At 46.0% G+C, this 27,610-nt stretch overlaps 1 protein-coding gene across 1 annotated transcript; it reads right to left on the reverse strand.

The window, feature by feature from the left end:
- Nucleotides 1-1,091: 1,091 nt before the first annotated feature.
- On the reverse strand, nucleotides 1,092-27,257 carry LOC130606676 (myosin-3-like). Its single transcript, XM_057423190.1, has 40 exons — nucleotides 27,080-27,257; nucleotides 25,206-25,254; nucleotides 24,507-24,718; nucleotides 22,345-22,488; nucleotides 22,106-22,262; nucleotides 21,055-21,082; nucleotides 20,865-20,973; nucleotides 20,264-20,356; nucleotides 19,799-19,862; nucleotides 19,629-19,727; nucleotides 17,371-17,474; nucleotides 17,152-17,290; nucleotides 16,590-16,708; nucleotides 16,242-16,391; nucleotides 15,650-15,820; nucleotides 14,708-15,017; nucleotides 14,466-14,542; nucleotides 13,321-13,408; nucleotides 13,111-13,228; nucleotides 12,481-12,604; nucleotides 12,261-12,397; nucleotides 11,930-12,185; nucleotides 11,512-11,754; nucleotides 10,998-11,174; nucleotides 10,772-10,917; nucleotides 10,597-10,687; nucleotides 9,251-9,640; nucleotides 9,017-9,143; nucleotides 6,653-6,771; nucleotides 5,960-6,156; nucleotides 5,500-5,683; nucleotides 5,104-5,269; nucleotides 4,389-4,513; nucleotides 3,890-4,198; nucleotides 3,601-3,804; nucleotides 3,358-3,483; nucleotides 1,922-2,092; nucleotides 1,743-1,847; nucleotides 1,571-1,666; nucleotides 1,092-1,448 (listed from the first exon to the last, which is right to left on the reverse strand). The coding sequence occupies exons 3-40, from the start codon at nucleotides 24,708-24,710 to the stop codon at nucleotides 1,167-1,169; spliced, it is 5,949 nt and encodes a 1,982-aa protein (XP_057279173.1). The 5' UTR covers nucleotides 24,711-24,718; nucleotides 25,206-25,254; nucleotides 27,080-27,257; the 3' UTR covers nucleotides 1,092-1,166.
- Between the last annotated feature and the right edge of the window lie 353 nt (nucleotides 27,258-27,610).

Genomic DNA, 27,610 nt, shown 5'->3' on the forward strand with positions numbered 1-27,610 from the left:
AAAGCAGGATATAAGACTACAGCATGTTGCAGAGAGAGTCACCCATACTCACTAGGTTCAACCTGCCTTAGCTGGGGATACCCGATAGGAGACATCTGAAATCTTGCCCCTGTCAGGCTTTCAATTCAACTAGAGTTTCAGCATTCCCTCTATAAGGTGATCTCGTTAACTTCATTCAGGAATGGACTCAGCTTTCCAAGTGCTTCCCCTGGGGTCTTGGTGAGATAACCTTATAAGCACTGAGTCATCAAAGCCTTTTACTGGAGCATCACATTAAGGGACTCACTGAAAGGTGCACACCGTCCTCTGGTAGAACCAGCACTGTCTATCGTGTCAGGACAGAGCCTTCAGGAGAAAGCATGTCTTCCATAGCATCTCTAGAGTTAAAATGCTGTATGAGTAAGAGGATGCTGTGGGGAAGCAGAAGGCAGCCTGGAGCCAAGGTTTTCCATTTCCTAGATATGTGCAGTCAAAAGGTGTTACACCTGCTCAGATCACACTAGGAAAAAACAGGCTCTGGATTTTGTACCAACCAGTCTTGGGCTGGAGATAGACAGCTGCCCAGGAAGTTCAGCTGAAGACACAGTGCTGCTGCATATTACTTAATCAGAACATTAATTCTGCCTAAGGCCCACAGGAAAGCTGTTTTAGGGATGCTCAGGGTTAAGTTGGCTCTCATTACTGTCACTTTATGAGGTCGCTTCTTAAATCTGAAACAAATGGAATGAAACTAGCCAGAAGGCTCATGAGCCTTCAAGCACCAGAACCTGAAATGCTACTCACAGAATCATAATAGCTCAGAATCATTTGGGTTGGAAGGGAGCTTCAAGCATCATCTAGTTCAAAACTCCTGCCATGGACAGGGACATTTTCAATAGATCAGGCTGCCCAAAGCCCCAGCCAGCCTGAGCTTGAACATTTCCAATGATGAAGTATCCACAATTTCTTTGGGCAACCTGTTCAGTGTCCCACCACTCTTTGTAAAATGTTTCTTTCTTATGTCCAACCTAAATCTTCCCTCTTTCAGTTTAAAACCATTGCCTCCTGTCATTGGAGGTTCTGGTAAGTCTTTCTGTCTTTTGTATAAGCCCCCTTTATATACTGAAAGGCCAGAATAAGGTCTTCTCAAAGCCTTCTCTACACCAGGCTGAACAACTTCAGTCCTCTCAGCCTTTCTTCAAAGCCCTTCCTTCCAGAACACTCCTTTCGGAGTGATGGCTATGTCCACCAGCAAGCCACAAATCTACTGCTTGACTTGCTTGAGCAAACAGTACAGACTGCACAACCTGCCTCCTGCAATAAAGGCTTACCTTTGCGGAAGGGACTGCTTGGGTTTTAGCTCTGAGCTTGTTTACTTGGCTTTCAGCAATATCTGCCCTTTCCTCAGCCTCTTCCAGTTTGTGCTGTGCTTTTCTGAATTTGGAGAGATTGGTATTGGCTTGTTCATCCTGAAATGGCAAAACAAAAGGAATTAAAAATCCCCCTGACAACATGCTGGCACACAGAGATAACTTTTAAACTACGGTCCTAGAAAATGCTGAATAAGTTTTTGCTTCATTTAGTGACTCACAGCTTCCTCAGCTTGACTTTTGTAGGATTTGATTTTCATCTGCAGTTTGTCTACCAAATCTTGTAACCTCATCATGTTCTTCCTGTGTTCTTCATTCTGTAGAAAGGGAATGTGCAATTATGTATCCTTGGGAGATAAAAGATCAGAAGAATTGCTTTCTCTTTCCACCCACCTGGAAAGTCAGCTCTTTGACACGCCGTTCGTATTTGCGGATGTTTTTCATAGCCTCTGCAGATCGTTTATGTTCTTCTTCCAGCTCAGCTTCTAGCTCCCGGATCTGGTGAATTAACCAACAGTTGGCTTGAGCCCTCGCGTAAGACTTTGACACCATTGTTCAGCACTGGTACCCACCCTGGCCTCCGTCTTCAAGAGCTGTTTCTTTCCTCCCTTCAGTGCCAACTGCTCAGCCTCATCCAGACGGAGCTGCAGGTCCTTCACCGTCTGGTCCAGGTTCCTCTTCATCCTCTCCAGGTGGGCGCTGGTGTCCTGCTCCTTCTTCAGCTCTTCTGCCATCACAGCTGCCTTGAAAGGAAGATGACACAAGAAACTGGAAGCATGGGAAAGAACTGCACGCTGTGTACTATCTGAGGATGTGCTATGAGTTCCTAATGATCCTGTCACCACATTTCCTGCTTTGTGACATGACAGTGGCAAAAACAGCAGGAAAAAGGATAGGAGAAAATCTGCCTCACTGCACAAGCAGAGCTTGGAAAAAAGAAAGGGTAAATACTCCATCCCAGTGTAGGGTCATTACTGTGACCTTCTCTGACACACAGGGGCTCTGTGGTAGAGCAACAGCCACAGCAAAGCTTGGGAGCAGTACATGGCACAGCTGAGAGGCTTCTCTGCATAACACACGTGCAATGTGATGGAGTCTGTGGTGTGCCTTAGTGCATGCCTTGTTATTGCCACGATGGCCTGGATGACAGTGTTCCAGTGCAGAAAACAGTTTAAACCAGCTATGTTATTTAAGACAAAACTAGGACGTATTTTGCTCTCAAACATTTGATTCCACAGGATCAAACGAAGTGTTTTAGTGAAATACTGAGTAATGTTGCTCACAAATAATGTAAAATTCAGAAAATTGCTTTGGCAGCAAAATACATTAAAAAGTCTAAATTGAAAACTGTGACAATGAAATAATGGCATTTAAATTTAATATGTACATGTATGTGTCTAATTCATTATAATGTTCTATTTCTGTTTAATTAGGAGAGAATAAAAACGATTTTTTTTTCATTAGCAAATGGAGAAGTTTTCCTTCTATTTTAACTCCAAATGTTTTAAGTGTTAAGAGTTTGGTTTGATCCTATGCATCAAAAATCATCAGCAGGTTGGGTACCAGCTCTCTTTCCTGGCTGGAATTCACTGGCCGTTCAAAGGAGCATATAGGACCAGTTTTGAATGGAAATTCACAGTTTTCAGTTGAAAAGTTCTTCAATAGGATTTGGAAAAGATAAATCTTTAAATTCATTACCCACTTTACTGGTTTCAATACTGCAAGGTTATTTTGTGGTTGACATTCTCATGGAGCACTGGACAAATCTGGTTTAGACTGACTAAATGTGGGTTTAGTTCATTGTGATGACAACAACCCCAAGAACTCATCTGTCAGCAGGACAAGTTCCCTGTTGTTCTAATCCTCCTCTGAGGGCCTCTTCAGCCAGGCCCACAGACTGTTTTTTTCTCTGTCCAACTTGTGACAAGAGCATTTACATTAACTCCCTGCAGCAATGCCATTGGGAAGCCCCAAAAATTCAAAGAGAAAAGCACAGTAACATCCTCACATCTGTGATTGCCTTCTTTGCTCTTTCTTCAGCAGTTTTTGCTTCATCAGTAATATTTTCCACCTCAGTTTGGATTTGTGCCATATCAGCTTCAAGCTTCTTCTTTGTATTGTGAAGGCTGGTATTCTATAAGGGAGAAAAAGGGAGGCTTTAAGTGTTTGTATTTGGCCTCTTACCATGAATTACTATTACTTCATGAATCTCTGGACCCCCAAAACATGTCTTCCTTAGCAAGGTAAACACCTGGGCATGGAGGAGCTGCACACGTTCAGTAGCATCCATCAGTTCCTGCTCAGCCACTTTCCTGGACCGCTCTGTCTGCTCCAGGGCTGCCCGCAGCTCCTCAACTTCAGCCTGCAACAAGTTTGCTCTGCGCTCCACCATGGCCACCTGCTCCTTCAGGTCCTCCTGTGTCCTCAGAGCATCATCCAACTGCCGCTGCATGTCCTAAATATGAAGAGCCAATTTTGTCCTAATGAACTTTTTGGACACTGTGCTTCCAAATAAATCAACCTGAAACGTAAACCAGGACCTTGAGAACTCCCTGGATGCTTTGCAGGTGTTTCTGTGCCTCGGCAGCCTGGCGGTTGGCATGGCTCAGCTGGATCTCCATTTCATTCAGGTCTCCCTCCATCTTCTTCTTCAGCCTTAAGGATTCACTTCTGCTCCTGATCTCAGCATCCAAAACACCCTGCATTGTCTCCACAGTCTTTTGATTGTTCTTTTTTAACTGGCTGATCTCCTCATCTTTCTCGGCAATCTTCCTGTTGACTTCTAGTTTAATCTGAGTCAGTTCTTGGTTGATGCCAAGAATTTTCACCTCTTCATGGTCAAGAGTTGCCTTTAAATGGTGAAAACCAAACACAAAAGTAACAGTTCAGAGAATACCATCATTGTGATGCTACTCAGTGACTTACACAAACTCCTAGTTTGTGGCAAGCAACCTTGCACATGAGCAGTGCCCAGGAAAGAGAACAGAAAGCTCTTCAGACTGCTGTCTCCTTTTCCCAGGAATATTTAAATTAACTCACCTCTGCTTCCTCCAGAGCTAATCGCAGCTCAGATTTTTCTGCTTCAGCTTGCTTTTTGGCTTTCTCGAGGTCTCCAATCATTTTGCCATTTTCAGTAAGGTGTTCAGTCAGATCAGCTATTTCTTCTGTGAGATAAGAATGGCATCAGCCTGGGGCAGCCAGAGGAAGCTGAACTCTCTGCTTTGTGACTGTGTTCAACGCACAAACGTGCATGTGCACACAGTCCTATACATATGTACAGATAAAACCAGATAAAGCCAATTCATGCACAACAACATAGACACAGGGGCATCAGTGTGGTTTCATAGCCCTCCTTACACTGGAAGATATCTGCATGTGTTTATGTCTCTGGGTAGGCCATCAGGGTCTTGTTGTTATATGTTCACAGTTCACCTGTAAAATTCACTTTCACAAGCTGCACAGCCTCTTGAGGGCACCATCCTTTCATGGGAGCAGCACCTAAATGCCCTTGATCTTACTTCTCTGAAGTAGATAATGGAGAGCCAGGACGTTGGTTTTATTTGCTTAATCCCTTTCCTTACTTGCTCAACAACTTTTGGTGAGACATTTATATTCTCCATTAAAACAGAGAGAATAGCAGTGAGAGAGTCCTGTAACTTAGTGTACCTCTGGCAGCCATGAGCATGCTTGTAGAGCATGGCTTGCAGTGGTAGGACTGTGGACAGCTAATGGGAAACCAGAGCCAAACACTTACGTTTGAGAGCCTTGTTCTCCCGTTTGATCATTTCAAGCTGATCCAAGGTTTCCTCATAGGCATTTTTCACTTTGAAAAGCTCTGTGTTTAGTGAGCGTGATTCTTTAGAGAGAGCTTCCCGCTCCAGCTGGCTCTCCTCATACTTTCCCTTCCATTCTGCCATGACCTGAAAGACATTGTGTTTCATTTCCTGCTAGTACAGAAAATGGTATTTGTGGTTATTTTCTGTACTAGATAAACCCTACAGTCTCTGAAAACAGGGCAAATCCCCCTTGCCATGCTCTAGAGGAGCTTCCAATTTAGTCTCATTTTGATTTCAGTACTGACTTAAGTGAGGAGTGTTAGTTTGGCCTTCTAGAAAGGCTAGGCTTAAAAGGTACTGTGCTCCCTCCTCACCTTATCAAAGTTCTGCTGTTTCCTGTTAAAGGCAGCAGCCAAAGTGTTTGCTCTCTCTCTGTCCACTGTCAGATCCTCCACCTCCCCCTGCAGCTTCAAGTTAATCTTCTCCAAGGATGTACACTTTGAATTCACTGTCTCTGCCTGCTGCCCTGCTTCCTGGAGACGCTGACAGAGCTTTTTCCTTAAGGAATATAAAGAAAACAAGCATATGATTCAGAAAATCATAGTATTATCATAGAATCATAGAATGGTTAGAGTTGGAAAGGACCTTAAAATCATCTAGTTCCAACATTATAGTTATGGACATAATTTCCTGAGTACAGTATCAGAAGTAATTGTTTTCCTTAAGTGCCTATACAAACCCCAATAGAATAATTTAGGTCAGGCTACTAAAAGTAGGTCTATGTTCTGCACAATGTACATAACATCTGGACAGCTCAGTTCAGCTACCACATACTTGGCCTCCTCCAGCTCCTCCGTGCGCTGAATAGCGTCCGTCTCATATTTGGTTCTCCACTGGGCCACTTCGCTGTTGGCCTTGGACAGGGCACGCTGCAGCTCCCCCTTGGCATCCTGCTCCTCCTCATACTGTTCCCGGAGCAAGTCACAGTCGTGGCGAGCAGACTGCAAGGCGTGGGCCAGTGCGTTCTTGGCCTAAAAGTTACCCATAATATCATGTATGTATGTTAGCTGTGACCAGCAGGTGACACCCTCACCATGCACACTAAAGATACGGTCACTGCAGCGTGGGCAGAAGACGAACGGCCAGAGCTTTGTAAGTGTTCGGGCAGCTATCTTTGGCTGCAACCAATTCTTCCCAGCTCTACCACTGACAAAGACCAAGGGTGGTGCTTTCACCTTGGCATGTGCTGTAGCTTTTCTTCCCTGGGGCTACAGAAGCAAAAGAAATCACATAGACCCTTGCTTTAAAGTTAAAAAAATTCACCAAAACTGAAACCACTTTTCACATGTCAGGGACATCCTCAGCAAAGCACTTGAGCACAGTGCTCCCTCTGCACATCCTGCCCAGTGGTAACTTCATTGGGTTAGACTGTAGGCAAAATTACTTACAGACTTCCAGAAGTGTTTAAGTGAACTGAGGCCCTGATTCATTTTGAAGCCTTAGCATGTGCTCAGTGGTCAGCACTACCTTGCTTTCTTCCTCTAGCTGCCTCTTAAGCTCTTCTATTTGCTGTGCAATTGCCTGCTTGCTCCTGGCCAGCTGCACAGTTACGGTTTCCTTCTCTTCGAGTTGACGGCTCAGTTCACCTGTGACAGGAGAAGACAAGTTTCCAGCACTGTCAGGATTAAACATTCTGAAAACAGGTATAATATATAATAATGCGTAACAATAATCAGTAACAGTCAAGTGAAATCACACATTGCATCTTTATCTGATCACTTGTTACCTTTATATATATACTTTTACCATTCTTGTTTTACCATTCTCACTGCATATGTTTTTTTACCACTTTATCCTCGGAGTAATGCAGGGTTTAGTAATGAAATTATGAGATGGATGTAACTGACACTTATCTCCTTCAATATTACTCCTGCTTCAGTCATGAGTTTTACTGTTCATTCAGACTCCATATATGCATGGTCAACCCACGGGTCTCTCAACTTTAACTACTTAAGTGCATACCATTTAATTTCTCTAGGGTTTCAAACCTTCTTAGTAATATCCTGTACTATCTCCACAACTGATTCCAGATAGGTTTGCCTATTTTTTTCCTACACAGGCATTTGCAATATACAGTGCAGAGCATTTGGGCACCCAGTGCTACAAGGAACCTGATTTATCACTGCTACTGCCAGAATACCAGAGCTACCTGTGCTCCACCAACAAACAGGATTGTCTAGTGTGAGGCATGTGAGGGGGTTGGAACTGGATCATCTTAAGGTCCTTTCCAACCCAAACCATTCTATGATTCTATATATCCTAAAGTTTCACTTCATAAGCTTTACAAGAACTGGAAAACATTTATTCTACATCACCCTCTGTCCTGTGGGCTGAAGTAACATCTCCTTTCTTGGAGAGGTATAGCCCATGCTGTCACCTCTAGAATTCTTGGCTTTGCTTGTAGCCCTCTAAAATTGTCTTTTTCAGACTTCTGAGCCAATTCAGAGTTTTGTCAAGCTTTCCATTTTGTTAGAAGATTTCCCCAGACCACTATGCACAATGACATTACAACAAACTGGTCGGATCTACAGCATCATCTTGTAAGCATGATCACCTCAGAAAGGCTGCTCTGAAGAAAAGAAGGAAGAATGTGGTTATAGACTGTGTATCCAACATGACATTCTCCACCAGAAGGTGTTTAAATGCCTTTTCCCTGTTAAGGGATGGAGATGTGGGAGTCACAGATCACAACCAGTATCTAGTGGAACAACTTTTATTAATAAAGTCACTGCAGTTATTAGCCTCGAGCTGTTAATGCCAGGCAACTCTGAACACAGCACAGGTATGCATTTTTTCACAGCTCACTCACACACACATTCACTCATATCTCCCTAGTAGGAGCAATACCTGAAGGCCAAACCCAGCTCTTTGCTCAGAAGCAGTCTTAGTCAAAAAGACCCTAAGGGGCTCCTGGTTTCATCAATTTATTTATTATTATTATTTAATGCTGTAGTCTTTGCATACAGCAGCCATCATCCTCCTGGATGTGGTCCCAGTTATACAACCCACTGTTGATGCTGTTGATGGTGTTTGCCAGTGGCTTTGGGCTGGTTTGACAGGTCTTAGCGTTCTAAGTTTGGCAGTTCTTGCGGATTCATCAGGACGACTAGCCTCCAGAGATTACCAGATTTTGGGAGACTTTCACATGCAATGCCCTCTTTGCCATGCTGTTCCCTTGTAACTGTATTACCATCCACATACAGATGTGGCTATAGAGCTCATTCACATAAAAAAGGGGTTTCATGGCAGGTGCAGCTCTGTGCTTCCGCTGATAGAACAGCAAGTGTCAGCACTGCCTGACCTGCTGTTGTGTAAAATCCCTAAAATTCAGGTGAGTTTAAGTCAATTCAGTGGCATTTTAATTTGAGATGCCTGACCTTGCAGTCAACCAGACCAAGGAGCATTCATGCTCATCACACTCACTGTTGCAACAAGTCTGTGTGGGAGCAGTTACAAGCTTCATGAGGGTAGCGCACACAGAGATACTGTACACACAGTGAATATGTGCACTCTTGGAGGAATAACTGCAGCTCTAACAGGTTACTCAAGTCATTTTGGACAGTCCTGAATTCCCAGTGCCTCTGCATGGAATCCACTATGTCACATCATTCTAGGAATTAGTCACCTAAGCAAATAATGCTTGCAATTGGCATATGAACCTTAAAATGTCACTCATGGACTCGCTGCCTTGGATTTATTTCTATTGCTGTCCGTGCCTATAACAATGAGTCTGGAAGTAGAACATGCACCCTGGGTACAACAAGTCTCACAGTACACATTAGAGGGTATGGGAAAAAATGTGCCCTCGGCAGATCTTTGTGCCTTCCTTACCGGACTCTGTCTGAAGCTGAGCTTTTTGGATCACCATCTCATTCATGTTTCTCTGGTTTTCCTCAAATTTGGCTTTCATATCTCTCATCTGGTCTTCCAGAGTGCGGTACATTTTTTCCAGATGAGCCTGAAAGGGAGTAAGAAAGTGGAATCTGTGTATGTGTGTTTGTGATGTATTAACCTCCCACAGGCAGAAACAAAGCCAGGGCAAGCATTTAACTTATAAAGAAACACCTTGGACTTAGTAACGGTCTCTGTATTACTGGCCAAGCTGTCGATCTCCATCTTCAGCTCGCTCTTCTCCTTCTCCAGCTTCTGCTTCACTCGCTGCAGGTTGTCGATCTGCTCCCCAAGCTCAGCGGTGCTGTCCGCGTGCTTCTTGCGCAGGGCAGCAGCCGTGGCTTCGTGCTGCAGCGTGGCCTCTTCGAGGTCACGACGCATCTTCTGGAACTCGGCCTCACGCTTCTTGTTGAGGTCACTTCGAGCAGTGGTGGCTCCCGCAGCCTCCTCAAGCCTTTGACTGATTCCCTCAAGTTCATTCGACAGCTCATGGCAATGCTTCTCGGCCTTTGCCCGCACCGCCTTCTCACTCATGGTCTCCTCTTCCAGCTCTGCCACACGAGCCTGTATAACAAGGAAACAGCACATCAGGAATGAATAAGGGAGCAGACAATTCAGTGCTTAGTTTAACACAGAACTGTCATAGTAGAATACAAGGCCATTGTTTTGGAGACTATAAGCACCTGCAGCCCCATGAAGGAGCAGGCGGATGCCCAAAGGAGGCTGTAACCCTGTGGGAAGTCCATGCTGGAGTAGGCTCCTGGCAGGACCTGTGGCCCCATGGAGAGAGGAGCCCATGCTGGAGCAGCTTTGTTGCAGGACTTTGTGACCCTGGGGGGGGGCCCACACTGGAGCAGTCTGATCCTGAAGGATGCACCTCATGGAAGGAATCCACCCTGGAGCAGTTGGTGAAGAACTGCAGCCCGTGGGAAGGTCCCATGCTGCAGAAGTCCATGGAGGACTGTCTCCTACGGGAGGGACCCCATGCTGGAGCAGGGGAGTCCTCCCCTGAGTGGCAGAGGGAGTGTGGGATGAACTGACCAGAAGGCCCATTGCCTGTGCCCCTGAGCTGCTGTGGCAGAGAAGGTAGAGAAAATGGGAGTAGAGTTGAGTCTGGGAAGAAGAGAGGGGTGGGGGAAAGGTGTTTGAGATTTGGGTTTATTTCTCTTTACCCTACTCTGATTTGATTGGTAATAAATGAAACTAATTCCCCCAAGTTGAGTCTGTTTTGCCCATGGTGATAATTTCTGAGCGATCTCTCCCTGTTCTTAGCTTGACCCACGGGCCTTCACTGGATTTCCTCTCCCTGTCCAGCTGAGGAGGGCAGTGACAGAGCAGCTTTGGTGGTCACCTGGTGCTCAGCCAGGGACAACCCACCTCACTTCTGTGGAGAAATTACAGTGTATTGAGGCAACTACGGTGGCTAAGCCAGAGATTTTACATTACCAACCATCGACAAGCACTTTTCAGGCTACTGCAGCTTAAACAAGCAAAAAAAGTAGTTCCAGAAAGTCTCTTGCCTGCAATTCTCTGACCTTCTTCTGCAGTTGAATATCTGAACTCTGCTGTTCCTCAATTTTAGTTTGCATCTCATTAAATTCCAAGTCTTTCCTGTGAAGAAAATGTTCTTTTAATAAAGAAAACAGGTCCAGAGGAAAACCAAATGATAAATTTGTTGCTATTTCTTAATCATACTTCCTCAATTTTTCATCTAAGTGGTGTTTATCATTCTCCAGATCCACTGTGGTTTCCTGGGCAAGTTTCAAGTCTCCTTCAAGCTTTCTCTTTGCTCTTTCAAGGTCCATACAAACTTTTCTTTCTTGTTCGAAAGATTCTTCAACCTGTAACATGAGCATATATAAGGATGGCTGACGGAATGACTGAAGAACCTTCCTCTTCTCCTTGTGTTGAACATGCTCACATTGTTCACTTGTTGCTCCAGCTTGATCCTGGCTTTGATGAGGGTATTAACTTTGTCCTCCTCAATTTGCAGGTCATCCAGTGCCTGCTGATGGGCTTCTTGTAGGGCCTTCTTCTCCTTGTCCAACTTCACAACAGTCTCATCTAAACCTGTCATTTCTTCAGTTAGATTTTTAACCTATTGTAAGGCAAAATACTTGAAGGTCACTAATAATTTTGGCTTTTCCTTAGGCTAGTGATCACACAAAGGCAATAAACTCATTGCTAGCCTACATGGTCAAACTATACAGCCTTTCTGCTTGTATATTACCCTTCTGAAGCCACAAAGCAACTCAACTTGCATTTTAATGCATTATTGCATGCTCAGAGGTTGGTTGTTCTGTGCAACAGAGGTGACCAAATTCTGCACCAGGCCCATAGATCATGTTATTGTTCAAGTTGACTGGACCTCCACATCCTATCGACAGACATAGCAACTATTAATAAACATGTAAACAGAAGGAAAAAAAAAGTACCTTGTTTTCTGTGGCATGCTTTTCTTTTTCAGCTTTAGCTAATGTTAACTCAAGGTCATCAATATCTTTCTTCAGTTCTGAACATTCATCCTCCAGTTTCCTCTTTCTGGCTGCCAGATCAGTATTTATCCCCTCTTCATCCTCCAGTTTTTCCATTACCTCCTTTATTCTTGCTTCCAGCTGGAATTTGGCTTTGATCACCTGGTCACACCTTTCTTCAGCATCAGCCAGATTTTCATTTTCCTTTTTACAGAAAACAGACTCGTGTTTCATTGTCACACATTGGAACTGACACAGAAACCATGCGCTCATTGTGCAACTGGGACACAAAATAATACAATTTCCATTCAGCCCCTTCCAGAACACCGAGACAAAACTAATGCAATTGAGGAGCCAAAAATGGTCTTAAATTACTTACAGTCTGTACTTGCAGCTGCAGAGCCTTTTTCTCTTGCACCAGAGTCACCATTTTTAGTTCCAGTTCTTTCCTCTTGGTTTCTGATTTAGCCAGGTCTTCCTTTGTTCTCTTAAACTTTTCTTTCATGGTGGCCATTTCTTTCTCAGTTTCCACACTTTTCAAAAGGGGTTTTAGCTTGAAGTACAGCTTCATCCAGGGCCAGTGCTTGACGTTCATGAACGTACGGATGTTGTACTGGATGCAGAAGATGGACTCCCTGAAATCAAAGCAATCCATCAGTACTGTGAATAAAGCACATCTTGAGAAAGCAGACCTCACAGAAGACACACACCTATGGTCCACCATTCTTTTCAATTCAAGCCTCCTGAGGTATCCCCTGCATAAAGCCTGTGTCTGCGTGATGAGTTTTCCTAAGCAATCATCTCGCATCTCTTCTAGGACACCCAGCAAGCCTGCCTTGAAGAACACCTGCAAGGAAAGAACAGAGATCAGTCATTGCTGGGCTTCTATCTGAATGCAGTGAATGATTTCAAACTGGGGGGGAATATTACCTTAGTGTGTCCAAATTTGTATTGAGTATGATCTATCTCAATGGAAGACAGCAACTTTTCACACGCCTTCTTGTTATCCATAAACTGTCCTTCTGGAATGACAGCAGTGTTCAGAAGGCGGTATCTGACAAAATGAAGGGAAAAGCTTAACCATCAGTCTCATGGTAGGGCACAGGATGCTCCAAGAACAGCTCTCACTTTGAAGGTACAGGTACACCTCCAGCCTTCAAAAGCAAACCAGTAAGAAGCAGGTCAGATCAGTGTTACAGAATCATAGAATCATAGAACAGTTAGGTTGGAAAAGACCTTAAGATCATTCAGTTCCAACCCCCTGCCATGGGCAGGGACACCTCACATTAAACCATGGCACCCAAGGCTTCGTCCAACCTGGCCTTGAACACTGCCAGGGATGGAACATTCACAACCTCCCTGGGCAAGCCAGTCCAGTGCTTCACCACCCTGACAGGAAAGAATTTCTTCCTTATACCCAATCTATTAGATGTGTCTTTATACTTTCCATAGTTGTTAAAAAACAAAACACTCTTCCTAAAAACCACATCATTGACTTTAGCAAGTCTCTTCTCTCAAATGAATTGGGTTCAATGCAAATACAAGAATGATGTTACAGACCTTTGTTTAAAATCCCCATATAGTATCTTGTTAGGAAATCCTTTCCTGCAGATGCGAATGCCTTCCAGGACGCCATTACACCTCAGCTGGTGCAGAACAAGCTTGTGATCCATCAGGCCTGGGACAGAACACCATGGGAATAAGACTGACTTTTCTAGCATTGGTTAATTGGTCTTCCTGCCAGTTTCTCATCTTTGTTGTGTGAATTACCTGGGGTCTTTGTTTCATTGGGAATGATACAACGCACAAAATGAGGATGGGTTGTTCGCAAGTTGGACATCAGCTTATTTAGGTTTTCCTGTGAAAAAGAGACCATTTGCAATCTCTATCTTACTTCAAGACATATCTCAGTATAATTTGTCTGTGATGGAAAATGAAACTTCACAAGTTTTTTCTTACTATTCTAGTGAATATTCTACAATCCTGTACAGGCATCAGCACAGTAAATAATACTAACAGTGGATACAAGTGATAAACTTGCCTCCTGTCTTAAAATGAAAAGATGTTCTTAGTGGTTAGAAGCTAATTATAAGAGCTGTTAGGAGAAGAATGGAAAGAAATGCACAATGTTCTGGGATACCAACAGTGGTCTTTCTTGATTAAACAAACTTTTGATCAAATTAATTGATGGGTTCATTTGTTGGTTCTGTTAGTTAGATATATAGAGAGATATTATATGTATATATAGATACACTTATTAGTTACGTGTATTCAAAAGAGAACTGAGCCACAAAATCAACGTTTGTCTATGACATCAGAAGTCATCTGCTCCGCAGCATAGTTTTTGTGAGCATTGCATTTCCTTAATCTTCTCATGCAATAATGATATACTGCCCATGTCACTGCCAGCAGGATGCAGCACTCATCATCCTGTCAGGAAGGGCTAAGTCTCTTCCTGACCCCAGAAGACACGTGTCACAACATCGAGGAGCTGCAACACGTAAGTTGTGTGGCTCACACTGACTACAAGGCACTGATTGCCATACAACATCCTGTACTAAAAGAGGCACATCCTGGAAGAAGCCAGTTGCAGCCATATAAGGGCAGGATATTGTTACCACCAAACATACTAACACCAAAAACCATACTGTTTTGGCACCAAAGCCAAAACAGCCTTTGGGCTGCCTTGAAACTGTGCAACCTGATCAAAGCACGTGAATTCCCTTCTCCACCACTGGACCTCATCAGCGAAGCAGAATTCAAACTAACCTTTACCAGATCCCAAAGGTAACATTCCACAGCATTGTATGGCAACAGAGAAAGATGAAATGGTGACCTAGTGTATAAGGTCTGACAAAACTGCCTTCTCAGCATTTTCTGCAGCTGGCCCAAGCTGTGCCAGAGAACACACCTACCCGAAAGAGTACAGAGACAGTTTGGAAGGAAGAGCCCTTTTTCTTGGTTCCTTTCTTCTTAATCCCACCACCTTCAGCTGGAAAATGAGATGACAGTCCCAACTGAGGTACTGCTGTAGATCCTTTTGACAGCACTATAATTGTGCATCCAATACATAGAGCATGAATACTGACTTAACACTGATTCAAGTCAGGTGATACAGTTGGAAACACCAGACAGGAGACATGATTCTCTATCTTACCTTCATCTATGGAAGCAAAATCAGCATAAAGATTGCATAAAATTTTCATAGATGATTTCTGATACAGCGCCACAAGAGTTTCATTCAGAGGGTCTTTGTTCTTCTCAAGCCAGCCAGTGATGTTGTAGTCCACTGTGCCAGCATAGTGCACCAGGGAGAAATGGGCCTCAACCTTGCCTCTGCCAGGCTTGGGCTTTTGGAAGTTGTTGGACTTGCCCAGGTGCTGGTCATAGAGCTTGTTCTTGAAAGAGGTGTCAGTTGCCTTGGGGAACATGCACTCCTCTTCCAGGATGGAGAAGATGCCCATGGGCTGAATAGAGAAAAGGTGTTTTCAAATAAGATAAACTCAAGCTATAATAATATAAAGAAATGCTAAAGTACTGGAAGTATTTTATAGAGAATTAACTTGGGAAAAGCAGGGAAGCAAAGTTTTTTATGAACAGCTGACAAGATATTCAAAAGCACCAGATTTTTCATAAGTAGGGTTTTGAGCTACCCAGACATTGGCTGGGAAACTAAGAAAGCCAAGCAAAAACTGTGCAGCAATTTCCTGGATTATCTGCAGCAACTTCCTTATCCAAAAGGTGCAAAAAGCAGTCAGACATGAGGCTTTCTAACATTTGAATTTAACTGAGAGGAAAACCTGAAGAGGAACCAATATGCAAAGACAGAAGAGAAGTGGGGTAAATCTGACAATGGAATGATAACTTCTAATGGCGCGTAAGACAGAACAGAGAAAAAAAAGCAATGCATTTTTAGAAGGCAGAATGCATTTCCAGTTGTGGATAATCAGTCACAAGTGTTAGGTTTAAAGGAAGGGAGGAGGTAAGGAGACCTGGAAGCTTCACAGAGAGACTGCATTGAAGGCATTTGTGCAAATGTTTTTGAGGATCCCTTCCAGTTCTAACCTCTGTGATTGGAAACACTGCATGAAAAATTCACCTTCTCAATGAGCTCAATGCAGGCAGCCAGGTCCATCCCAAAGTCAATGAACTCCCATTCAATTCCTTCCTTCTTATACTCCTCCTGCTCCAGCACAAACATGTGGTGGTTGAAGAACTGTTGCAGTTTCTCATTGGTGAAGTTGATGCACAGCTGCTCAAAGCTGTTGAACTAATATTTGAGTAAATGTTTTAATACTGTTAATCTGACAGAAATAGATTTATTTCATAGAGTTACTAAGGCAAGGCCAGACAGAATATCCCTGAAGGGTTTTGGTAACTGTAAAGAATATATCATGGGTTGTCCTGGCTTACAGGAAAAGTGCTGTGCAGCACATGGTTAATATAGTCTGCACTGATGGTGGTTTTGGGTGACCTTAAATACAGATTCTGTGGGAATGGAGACAGCAGCTTCATAGCTTTGCTTCTGCTGTTTCTTTTCTCTTATGTAGTGGGTGATGGACCTACAAAGGCAGAAGTCGTCTCAGAGGGATTTGCCCTGTTCTTGGGGGCTGCATTGGGGTGAGGAAGAGGAAAGGTCAGAAAAGTCAAACAAGCAGAAAAATGCATTTAAAAAGAGTGCAAAACCAAACCTCGAAAATCTCAAAGCCAGCAATGTCTAAGACCCCAATAAAGTGCTGTCTTGGAAGCTTTGTATCCAGTTGTTGGTTGATGCGCATCACCATCCAGAAGAAGAGTTTCTCGTAGACTGATTTAGCGATGGCATTCACTGCATGGTGCACCTGCAGAGACATGGTTCACACAGCTCTGCCAGGGCACTGCTAGTGCACCACCAGAGCAACAGCCCTCCACCATGCAAAGATGCTTTCAGCCCACAAAATGCACTGTAGGCCTTAATGGTCCTGACCATCCTCAGCTGTGACCTGCATCCACTCCCATCTCTTAGGGAAATGCGGTCCCTGCTGCTCCCTGACACCCACCTGATGCACTGTTTGGCCCTTCATGACATAGTCATTTCCCACTTTCACCCGGGGATAGCACAAAGCTTTCAGCAAGTCTGCCGAGTTCAGGCCCATCAGGTATGCTGCTTTGTCAGCCTCTGTAAAGCAATACAAAACCAGTGAGTGTACTGATGATGGATCAACCTGATGTAGTTGAAGATGTCCCTGCTCATTGCAGTGGGGCTGGACTTGATGAGTTTTGAAGGTCTCTTCTAACCAAAACTATTCTATGATTCTGTGAACAGTGTTTTTCCCTTCAAGTCACTTCTCCACAATGTCACCCAAGCAGATCAAGTCTGGGTGTGTAACCAGAAACTGGGCAGCACTATCATAACATGTCCCAGCACAGGGTCCTTCAGCAGAGCCAGTGGGAGTAAAGGGGATGCAGAAAGTGACTCTACAGGGTGGTAAGTTGACGGTTGAACCTTATTTTCATTTTCATCAAGGAACAGCTTCTTTCCCAGAAGAGTCCTTGCATTTCTAGGGAAAACCAGCATGAAAACAGTTGGAAGTAAGTCTCTTCAAGCCACAAAGGTTTTACCTTCTGTGCCATCTGGCTCTGCCTGCTCCTCACGTGGTTTCTGCCTGAACTTCATGTTTCCGTAGTGTAGAATTGCCCCTGTCAGCTTGTAAATCCCCATTCTCTCATCAGGGCTGAAGCCCAATATGTCAATGGCTGCCTGCATACCAGAGAGATCAGCTGGTTATAGTGGTGGTGATAGTAAAAGTGATACTGTCTCTCCTTGCTAAACGTACTCACATCTGTGGCAACGAGCTCCTCCTGGTCATCGATGCTGGCCACAGAAATCTCCCCTTGGCTGATGAACGGGTAGTCGTATGGGTTGGATGTGATGAGGAGCATCTCTGAAAGGCAAATGAGAGAGTAAGAGCCAGATCATGGCAGTGAAAATGGAACAACAGCTCAGCAAGGTTTCACAGGCTCTTTTTCCTTTTGCATCCTCAGGCTCTTGGTTTTCTATTAAGAGACAAGACAGAGTAAAGGCATTCATCTGCCTTCCACTGGATGAGCAGAAAGTCCCGGGCAGCTTCTCAGTCCTACTAGTTCAGTATGCTCTGAACTGGAGCTGAACATTCAGCACTGGCAGACAAGGAAGAAGGGACATCCAAATAAACATCTTTAAGAAAGATATTTAGGTGAGACTTGTACATGCTTATCCTCTTACATGACATAGAATCATAGAATCACAGAATGGTTTGGGTTGGAAAGGAACTTAAGATCATCAATTTCCAACCCCCTGTCACTGGCAGGGATCCTTCACCATGTCACCCAAGGCTCTGTCCAACCGGCATTTACCGTTACATTGGGCAACCCGTGCCAGCACCTCACCACCCTCACAGGGAAGAACTTCCTTATATCCAACCTTAACTTCCCCTGTTTTAAGTTTAAACCCATTACTCTGTTTTGTATTACAAATTGAGGCCGAAATTCACAACTTATTTTCAGCCCCCAATCCTATGGTAGAGTAAGAGAAGTGAAGGCGGGCAGATGTGCAGTGGGGTTGTGCAGCATGCAGGAGGTGAAGCCCTCCACACATTGAAGAGAACTCTGTGTCCTTGTACACACATGCAGCCCCCTAGCACACAGCAGTCTCTGGAGGGGAAGGGAAGAGGGAGGTGGTAACGTCAGGAGGAGACATAGTGGGAAGATGAGTGTAGGAACTCCACCTTGGAACCTGTTCTGTGGATATTTAGGAGGGATGGGCAGAGTGGAGGGGGGAGGAGTGCAGTAGTTCAGTGTGTGCCAAAAAGGATTGGGAGAGATGTGGGGCATAGGTAGGGTATGACGGGGGAAGTTTAGATAACGAAGACTTTCTTTACTGTGAGGGTGGTGAGGCACTGGAATGGGTTGCCCAGGGAAGTTGTGAATGCTCCATCACTGACGGTGTTCAAGGCCAGGTTGGACAGAGCCTTGGGTGATATGGTTTAGTGTGAGGTGTCCCTGAGCACAGCAGGGGGTTGGAACTGGATGATCTTAAGGTCCTTTCCAACCCCAAACCATTCTATGATTCTACGACATGGCAGTGGGAAGGGGGAAAAGGCTGGAGGGGCTATGCTGGAAACAGGAAGAACTTTTGCCCATACAATGGAGAGTTCAGATAGGTGGTTTGTAGATCAGGGTATGTGCCCATCCTGCACCCAGAAAACTCTGACCTTTCTACTGAAGATTATTCACAGGATCTGGCCCATGTATGCTGGAATTTCCACACCAGCAAGAACAGCAAAGTGTAAGGCAGAGTAAATAGCCACTGCTGCACCTCACCTGCATAGTTTGCATAAGAACTTACCCAGTTAAGATAAATTGGAAGTGGAGTAAATCCTAGTGCGACAGTTACACAGAGAACAGCGCTGTGTGCAGATTTGGTAACCCAGTCATCATAGAATAGATTCACAGAATAGCTTGGTTTGGAAGGGGCCCTCAAAGCTCATCTAGTCCAATCCCCTGCAATGAGCAGGGACATCTTCAGGTAGATCAGGTTGCCCAGAACCACATCCAGCCTGGCCTGGAATGTCTCCAGGGATGGGGCATCCACCACCTCTGTACAACCTGTGCAGCGTTTAACCACCCTCATTGTAAAGAATCTTTTCCTCACATTCAGCCTGAATCTCCCTCTTTCAGTTTAAGCCCATCACCGCTCGTCCTGTCTCAACAGGCCCTGCTAGAAAGTCACTCCTCATTTTCCTCACAGGCCCCTTTCCAGCACTGAAATGCTGCTCTAACGTCTCCCCAGAGTCTTCTCCAGACTGAACAACCCCAACACGCTCAGCCTTTCCTCATAGGAGAGGTGCTCCAGCCCCCTGATGGACGATGCTGGAATGCAGATGACACAAGTAAGAACATGAACAAAGCTTCAGTGCTTCACACAGCCTGAGGCACCTGCCTGAAGGGGAAGCTGGATGCCTGTGACACACGGTGCCACTGGACCCTCTGTCACTGAGCTGGCATATTCAGAGAAATGATTTTCCTGTGAAATGTCACCATGGGATGGCTGTCCTTACCAAGCAGCTCGGGCTTCTTGTTGGAGAGGATCTGGTAGAAGATGTGGTAGCTTCTCTCCGCTTTCAGCTGGAAAGTGACTCTTGACTTTTCCAACAGGTCTGTAATATGCATGTACATAATTTCAAGCATTTCTTTATAGTAAAGCAGTAAGCCCCCATCATTTACTCACAGGTCTCAATGTCACCAGAGGCCAGTTTTCCGGAGGTCCCAAAATGAATACGAATGAATTTACCCTGTCAAGCAGATAAAGGTAGTGGTCAGTGCAGCATTCTCAGGTAGCATGCCAGGTTCTTTTCTCTCTTGAATCTCAGTCACAGCATTGCCAAATTAGTCTGAATTAGAAGACAGATAAAGGGCAGAGTTTGTTGCAGCCCAAGTGTTCAAAGCCAGGTTGGATGGGGCTTGGAGTAACCTGCTCTAGTGGAAGGTGTCCCTGCCCATGACAGGGGGTTGGAACTGGATGACCTTTAAGGTCCCTTCCAACACAACCCAGTCTGGGATTCCATCATCTGACAACCAACCAAGAAACTTGCCAGCAAGAACATTTCTCTCAGCCCAGTGGCTCCCAGTTACAAGTGACAAGCAAGCACACAGGGTTAGAAATGCAGGAGGGCAGAGAGAAACAGTGACTCACAAAGCGCGAGGAGTTGTCATTTCTCACAGTCTTGGCATTCCCAAAGGCCTCCAGCAGTGGGTTAGCACTGAGGATTTGATCTTTGAGTGTTCCCTGTGAAAACAGGTGAATAACTACTAAGAAACACCCAGGGCTACGTGACAGGAAGAAGTGACCATACTGCTATTCACCTTGTTACAAGTACAACCACATGCCCTTCATTTCAGCTGTACAGATTTACTACAGCATCCTTTTGACTACAGCACCAAGAACCAGCAATGTGTTCAAATGGTAAAGAATTCCTTTTCCTCTTATTGAGGATTTCTCCCCTGGTCAGAGCTCTCATCTTTTAGCCACATGGATAGATTGGTCTGTGTGAAGAAACTGGAGCTCCTGATTCTTCCTGGAGACCAATCCCCCAGGCCTGGTTTCAGTCCACTCTGGTAGCTTGTATTTGTGGTGGTCCTAACTGCACATCAGCCCCTGGTTTTATTGCCTTTTGAGGGGGTGGCTGAAGCTAATGAAAGATGTTTTTGGGGTAAATGTTTGTCACAAGTGCTGCCCTCAGCCACAGGTCGGTAACATCCCAACTGCCCCTCTGCCAAGCCCTTCTTCCTCACACCTTCATCCAAGACTCCTTCTTCTTGGCTAGGTCTCCACCCGCTGCAATTGTGGCAAAGTACTGGATGACACGCTTTGTGTTCACAGTCTTCCCTGCTCCGGACTCCCCACTGCCAAAAGAAAGCACAGAGTGAAGAATTATCTGCCCCCTTTTTGTTGGAGACAGAAGTCAAAGGGGCAGGTGTACTTACGTGATCAGGATGGACTGATTTTCACGATCTGTCAAAGGAAAAATGCCTGCAGTCAGAGAAGCTGTAGGGAAAAGTGCTGGTTCTCTGGTAACCCTGAGCGTCCACTGAATTGAAAGAAACAAAACCTCGGCAAGCAAAACCGAAAAGATGCATGGTCTTTTTCTCCTCTCTCTTCCCCTCCCTGCACTGCATTTTACGTCTTCTCTCCTCCACCTGTGCTCCATCCTGCACTCTCCTTTTTGCTTCTGTCTTTACCATTATTTATTACTTTTTACTAGCATAAAGAGTAACATTTATTACTATTTGGAATCATAGAATCACTGAATAGTTTGGGTTGGAAGGGACCTTCAAAGCTCATCTAATCCAACCCCCTGCAATGAGCATGAATATCTTCAACTAGATCAGGTTGCCCAAAACCACATCCAACCTGGCCCTGAATGACTCCAGGGATGGGGCATCCGCCACCTCTGGGTAACCCGTACCAGGGTTTTAGCACCCTCACTCTAAAGAATTTTTTCCTCACATCCAGCCTGAATTTAGTAAGGGCCAGGACTTGATTCAAATTAAAACCATGTATTTTGGTAATGTTTTTTCCAGCTCTGTTCTGAACCTACCTGCTGTTGCACGAAGCCACATGCTGGTGTGCTAAGGACTTCCCAGATAATGTGTCCTATCCAACTGCAACTGCCCTGTGCAGTGGTTCCTGTTATGGTGCTTAGCTTAGTACTTGGACCAGAAATACAAATAATGTGCAGTACAACAGCATAGCACCTCAAGAATAAAAAACCTAATTCTGGAGACAGGGAAAACTGCGTGGAGCTGGGTTTGCATCATCTAGAGATAAAATAAGCTCATCACATTCTACAGTACGACAGTTGGGAGCTCAAGCAGACAATCTGCAATATGACACAGGACAAGGAATTGGGGTAGCACATTGTAAGAGATGGAAGAGGCAGCTGAGCCCACAGCAGGTGAGGAATGACATTTGTCAGGAGCAGTGTTTCTGACACAGCCTTTTTCCTCTGAGTCTGGTCAAACTAGAACCACTCACCAGTCAGCATTGACTGATAGGCATTGTCAGAGATTGAGAAGATGTGTGGAGGGGCCTCCTGGCGCTTCTTGCCTCGGTAGCCAGCCACCACCTGCGGGCTGTACACCGGCAGCCACTTGTAGGGGTTGACGGTGACACAGAAGAGACCCGAGTAGGTCTGTGGGAAACAAAACTGGAAGAGTCACTGCAGTCACCTCCTGGCAGCTGGATTTTCTCCTCTGCCAGGACAGGGAACTTACGTAGATCATCCAGGAGCTGTAGCGGTCCTTGAGGTTGTAGAGGACGGCAGGTTCATGGAGGTGAGTCAACATGGCCACATCTTCAATTCTGTCAAACTTAGGTGGGTTCATGGCATAGACGTCATCAGGTTTGACAGCAAGTGTCTGTAATTCAGAAAGAAAGAGTTGATTCAGCAGCTCTCGATGCTCCCTTCCTGTATACACACAGAGACACAGGCACAGAGAAGTAATAACATCTGTAAGGCTGCTGTAATTCATAGTTTTCTTTCTGTTTCACTGTGCAAAATGAGATCATGGCTATTGCAGGGCAGACACTGATGCCAGCCAGGAATTCTACACTGGCAAATTTACAGCATGTAAATTTATTGTCCTGGAATTGCTACAAACACAGACAGCATTTGTGCTGGACCAGCTCTTTCTACACGTTGTTGCTGCTTATGAATTTCAGGTCCCTGCTGCTCATAGCTGAAATGGCCAGGGGCACAACTGCTCGTGCCTGGTCTACCTTTCATCCTCCAAGACTCGCACTGCACTGTGCCTGAAGACACTGTGCACAGGACAAGTACAAGAGGCATCAACAGCAAATCCTTCCTAGGAACAGAATTGTTCCACTCTGGCCTGTTACCATTCCTAGTTAAGCAAAGGCTCTAGCTCTACCAAAACTGGCTCTCCTTGTAGTTGATGTCCTGTCACACTACCAGAGCCTCTGGATGTAGTGGCAGGGGGCAGATGTGCAGGAAAGCAGATGTACACCGATGGCAGCAGCTTGTCTCAGGCACACTGAATGAAGGAGCTTGAAAATCCTGCTGTCATTTCATAGAATCCCAGCCTGGTTTGGGTGGAAGGGACCTTAAAGCTCCTCCAGCTCCAACCTCTTCCACAGGCAGGGACACCTTCCACTAGAGCAGCTTGCTCCAAGCCCCTGTGTCCAACCTGGCCTTGAACACTGCCAGGGATGGGGCAGCCACAGCTTCTCTGGGCACCCTGTGCCAGCGCCTCAGCACCCTCACAGGGAAGAGCTTCTGCCTTAGATCCAACCTGAACTTCAGAAGAGGGCAGGAAGCTCTGAAGTATTAGGAATTATTTAAAAAGAGAGAAAAGAAGAGAGCGTTCCGTAGGATGTGTCCGTCAGTCCATTCCCTCTTTTGTTACTGAGCACCCCTCTTCAAAAGGATATAGTTGTAGTGGAAATGCTCCAGAGAAGAGAAACAAAGATGGTTACATGTATGAAACAGCTTTTGTATGAGGAGAGCATAACTTGATTGGGATTTGGGCGTCACAAGGAGACTTTTGCAGTCTGCAGAGTCAGGAAGAGCAGAGAGCCATTGGCTATGGCGAGGAAGAAATATTTGCTTGTGAAAAAATAAGTTGAAATGAGCAGGCTGCCCATTGCAGAGGAGAGGAAGCACTTCACACACATACTCCAATCTTAAACCATGTAAATCTTGCCCACAGGACACTACAAAGGCAAAAACCCTCAAATGGATCTGAAGACTCAGCCCCCAGGAAAGCAGGTCCTTATATACAGGTGCCTGTGCAGGCTCTGCTCCGTCACATACCTGGGGTTGCTGGAGGCTGGGCTGAACCAGTGGATGGCTGCTTTATTCTTTACTTGCTTTCTGAAGAAGCTTGTAGCACCTGCTGCCAGGATGCTGGGTGCTTTGGGCTGCTGCAGCTGTTTTCACAGCAGTTATCAGGCCGTGAGCTGCTAAGACCTGTCAGCATTTTTGCAAGATTAACACCTTGGAGGCTTCTCTAGGAGACTGCAGCCAGTGACACTTCACAAGCAAAGGGGACTTTCGAAGTAGCTGCCTGCTCTGCTACCAGTGAAGGAAGAAGTTTATCAGGGGTACGACAGGGCTACATGAGAAAGAGTTAAAGGCAGCAGCTGAGAAATGCTAGGTTGCTTGCAAGGCTACAACCAAACCTGGTTTTGAGCACTGCCTTACCTTTAAAGCCTAAAGCAAGAATAACTACCCAAAGAACACCTTCATCCCAGGATCCTGAGCAATGCTTTCCTCTGGAAGCTGTGCTGGTCCCACTCAGAGGGCAGGGCAGGGCAGATGTCTTGCCTGAACCAGCCTAACTCTTTCTGTGCTCCTTGTCCTCCCTATCAGACATTTCAGCAGGGCCAGGAGGAGGACCAGGAGGAACGCACTTACTCTGCCGTCCTCCGTCTCAACAGTTATCCTCCCATCCTGTGCAGCCTTGATCTTGCCTTTGGTGTACACCACCTCGGGGTCAGCCACAAAGCAGTGGGTCTTGGCATCAAATGGCTGGTTCTGGGCTTCGATTCTCTCCTTCTCTGATTTGCGCAGGTACGGTGCAGCCTCCCCAAAAACCTCCATGCCAGCGTCTCTGCTCATGGCTGGAGCTGAAAGACAGACCCTGCTGTGGTGGACCCCTCCCAGAGCACCCTTCCCACCCCTCAGATGTGTGCTGCGAGGTCTGAGGGAGATGTTTGCCTCTCAGAGCTGGAATGCACCAAGCAACAAAGAGCTGCTGCCCTTCACGGCCCCAAGGAAAGGGGATCCATGCCTGAAGGAGCAGGAGGGTTCCCTGGGGATGTGTTAAAGGGGAAAGCTCTCTGAAGGATTCACATAGTCCTTAGTAAAACTGAGGCCCTGAAGCTCACTTTAGTTCCAGTTCTTTACTTATGATTTCCCCCACTCCCTTTTAACATGGTGCCTGTCCTAGTCCTCTGGTGCACAGCCGCAGCAGGCAGGAAGGGACACATGCCATGGTCTGTTACAGTGGATCGTGCAGAGGGAAGAAGGGGACCTGCTCACAGTGAGTGCAAGGGAAAAGCCGGCTCAAGCCAGTCTGGGCAAGCTGTTAGTCTCCATGCTTTAAATTCTCACCTTAAGGATCAGTCAACAGAAGGAAGGACCAGGCTGACATCTCTGATCTCTGAAAGAGAGAGTGGAAAGGTCAAACTCCAGCTAAACTACAACCTCTCTGATGGCCCAATACCCCTCCCTTACTGCAAGCAACCACTCCAGTTGAGGACTGGAGAAGTGAGCTCAGATACCAGTCCTTCCTATCCAAGGAATGACCCAGCGAGGAATCTACAGCCTTGCAAAGCTCCAAGCATGGGCAACAGCAGCACTGGAGGAGCCCTCCACCCCTCTGCAGGTCACTCACAACATGGCCATGAGATCAGGAGGCACCAACAAGGGCTTTCTCCCTGACAGCTTTTATAGGCTCAGCCCCTTCCCTTAGCTCGGCCCCTTCCCTATATTTGGAAGGAAGGGATCGACGCTCCTGCCTGCTCACCAATTCCTGTTCATTTTCTGCCATATACAGTATGCAAAGAACGGAGCTGCTCTTTTTTTTCCAAGTTTAGTAGCTCTGGGACCCGACTGCGGTTTGTAACCTCTTTGCTGTGGGATGTCCTCTCCTGGGAACATGCTCTCCTGACAGCTATGACTGCAGATGGCTCTTCACTGCTACCTGCTCTCACCTAGATGTCAAAGACATAACAGTCCAGAAGGGACCTGCCCCACGGCTGCTGCTCCTGGGATGCCTGGGCAGAGTTCACAGTGGGAAGGGAATGCAAAGCAGCTGCGCGTGGGGTGGAGGGCAAGGCCATGGGAAGGGAAAAAGGTGATGAGGATTCATGCAGGATCAATTACAGCGATTATTGTGGCTTTCCCATCACTGTATGGATCAGGGAGGATGAGAGGAAAGGCCATGACTGGAGTATAATGTGACAAACCATGGCAAAATACAGGCTCATCAGAAAGGATACCCAAATCTAGTCAGGTCTAACCTGTCATTCTGATTGGAGAGTTTATTTCCTGGATTTCAGTGTCACAGGGATGGATATTTCATGAATTCCATGCCCTGTATATTCTACAGAAATTGAGCCACTTTGGCTGCCTAGAAGGTTCACTACCCTTGCTGCCAAAAGGAGCTGCAGAAGCCATGTCACACAGTGCTATCAGGTCCTTAAAACACAGCTGACTGTGATTCCAGGTGAGAAGAATATTGGTAAGGGGACATAGTAGCCACCAAAACACTGGGCATCAGCCACCTTTGCATGCCAGCTAGGACAGGTGAGCTCTGCTCAATCCTGAGCACTCAGCCCTCACCCAGAGCACCCTTTCCATGTGAATCCTTGGGGCTGTAGGCTTGGCAGTGCCTGGGGAGAGGCAGAACTGTGTCTGAGGAGATGCAGGCTGTGCAAGGATAACTACACTTATGCAGCTCTTGCTTGGGCAGCACAGACCCAGGACTGGCAGCAAGGCATGGCCAGCATAGGCTTGGACACCCCTCTCTCCCCTGCCCAGAGCAGCGCTGTGCCAGAGTCTTCCAGGACCACACTACCGAATCCACTTCAGCCCATGTGTTTGCCCTGGAAAGCATTGGGGGAAAAAGTGGGAATTAGCATGGAGAAAAAGAAAAATGTAGGAAATTTTTTCTTTTATAATATTTTTTTTTATAAAAATGTAGCAAATATTTTTTATAGCAAAAAGGAAAAAAAAAAAAGCAGCAGGAGAGGCTGAGGGTCAGAGTTGAGCTCTCCCATCCCAGGGCACAGCACCATGACTATGGCAGCACAGCCAGGCTTCTGCTGAGTTATGCTGACTCTGGCAAAGCTGATCCATGAAGTCTTGCAGAGGGCATGAACTGCCTTTGGGCTATGGTGGGCTTTAAGTGGAGGTCTTCCAGTCCCTAGTGCTCTATTTGGTTGGCACAGAACAGACAGGCAATGGCTGCAAACTGAGCTCACCTCGTAGAGCAGGGCAGGACAGCAGTTGGCAGAAGCAATGGGAGGCTTCATGCTTGCACAGAGAGTAGCTCCTGGTTCATGAGCAGAAGGGTCTCCTCCTCCCCGAGTCATCCTGCCTGCTTTGCTCATCTTCTATCACTGTCCAGTAGCACCCGTTTGCCCTGTGCACTGCCTGGCCACTCATCCAAGGCTGCAGCACCAGAGCAAAGCCCACAAGACCTGTGTGAAGCCAGAAGCCCATCCCAAATAGCTCCTGCACCCCCCAAAGCACCATTCCCAGCTGGAGCACCCTGGGACATCTGGTTCTGCCGCATGGGGGACCTTACCTCATCCTGCAGACACTGCTGGCCCTGCTTGTGTTTGCCCGAGGAAAGCCGACCCTGTGGCCTTGCAGGAGCGTCATTGTCACTGGTGTTTTGACAAACATATTCCATGTTGCCCTTAATTTCATTTAAGGTCACTAAAAATGGACACTGCAGCCCCATAGCTCATGAACCATGAATTCCTAGAATCCCCCTAAGCCTGGAGGAT

The sequence above is a fragment of the Pezoporus wallicus genome, unplaced genomic scaffold (genome assembly GCF_028554395.1).
Source record: "Pezoporus wallicus isolate ANWC-B61680 ecotype Strahan unplaced genomic scaffold, APGP_CSIRO_Pwel_v1 contig_8723, whole genome shotgun sequence".
Lineage (NCBI taxonomy): Eukaryota > Metazoa > Chordata > Aves > Psittaciformes > Psittacidae > Pezoporus > Pezoporus wallicus.

Bases quoted from the DNA above. Each gene is read 5' to 3' on its own strand.
- LOC130606676 (XM_057423190.1), bottom strand. From the start codon at position 24,710: ATGAGCAGAGACGCTGGCATGGAGGTTTTTGGGGAGGCTGCACCGTAC. The intron at 12,186-12,260 runs GTGTGTGTCTTC...CTTTGATTTCAG, and splicing joins AAAAGAATGGTGGACCATAG to GGAGTCCATCTTCTGCATCC. The intron at 6,772-9,016 runs GTAAGGAAGGCA...CTCCTGTCACAG, and splicing joins TCAGCTTCAGACAGAGTCCG to GTGAACTGAGCCGTCAACTC.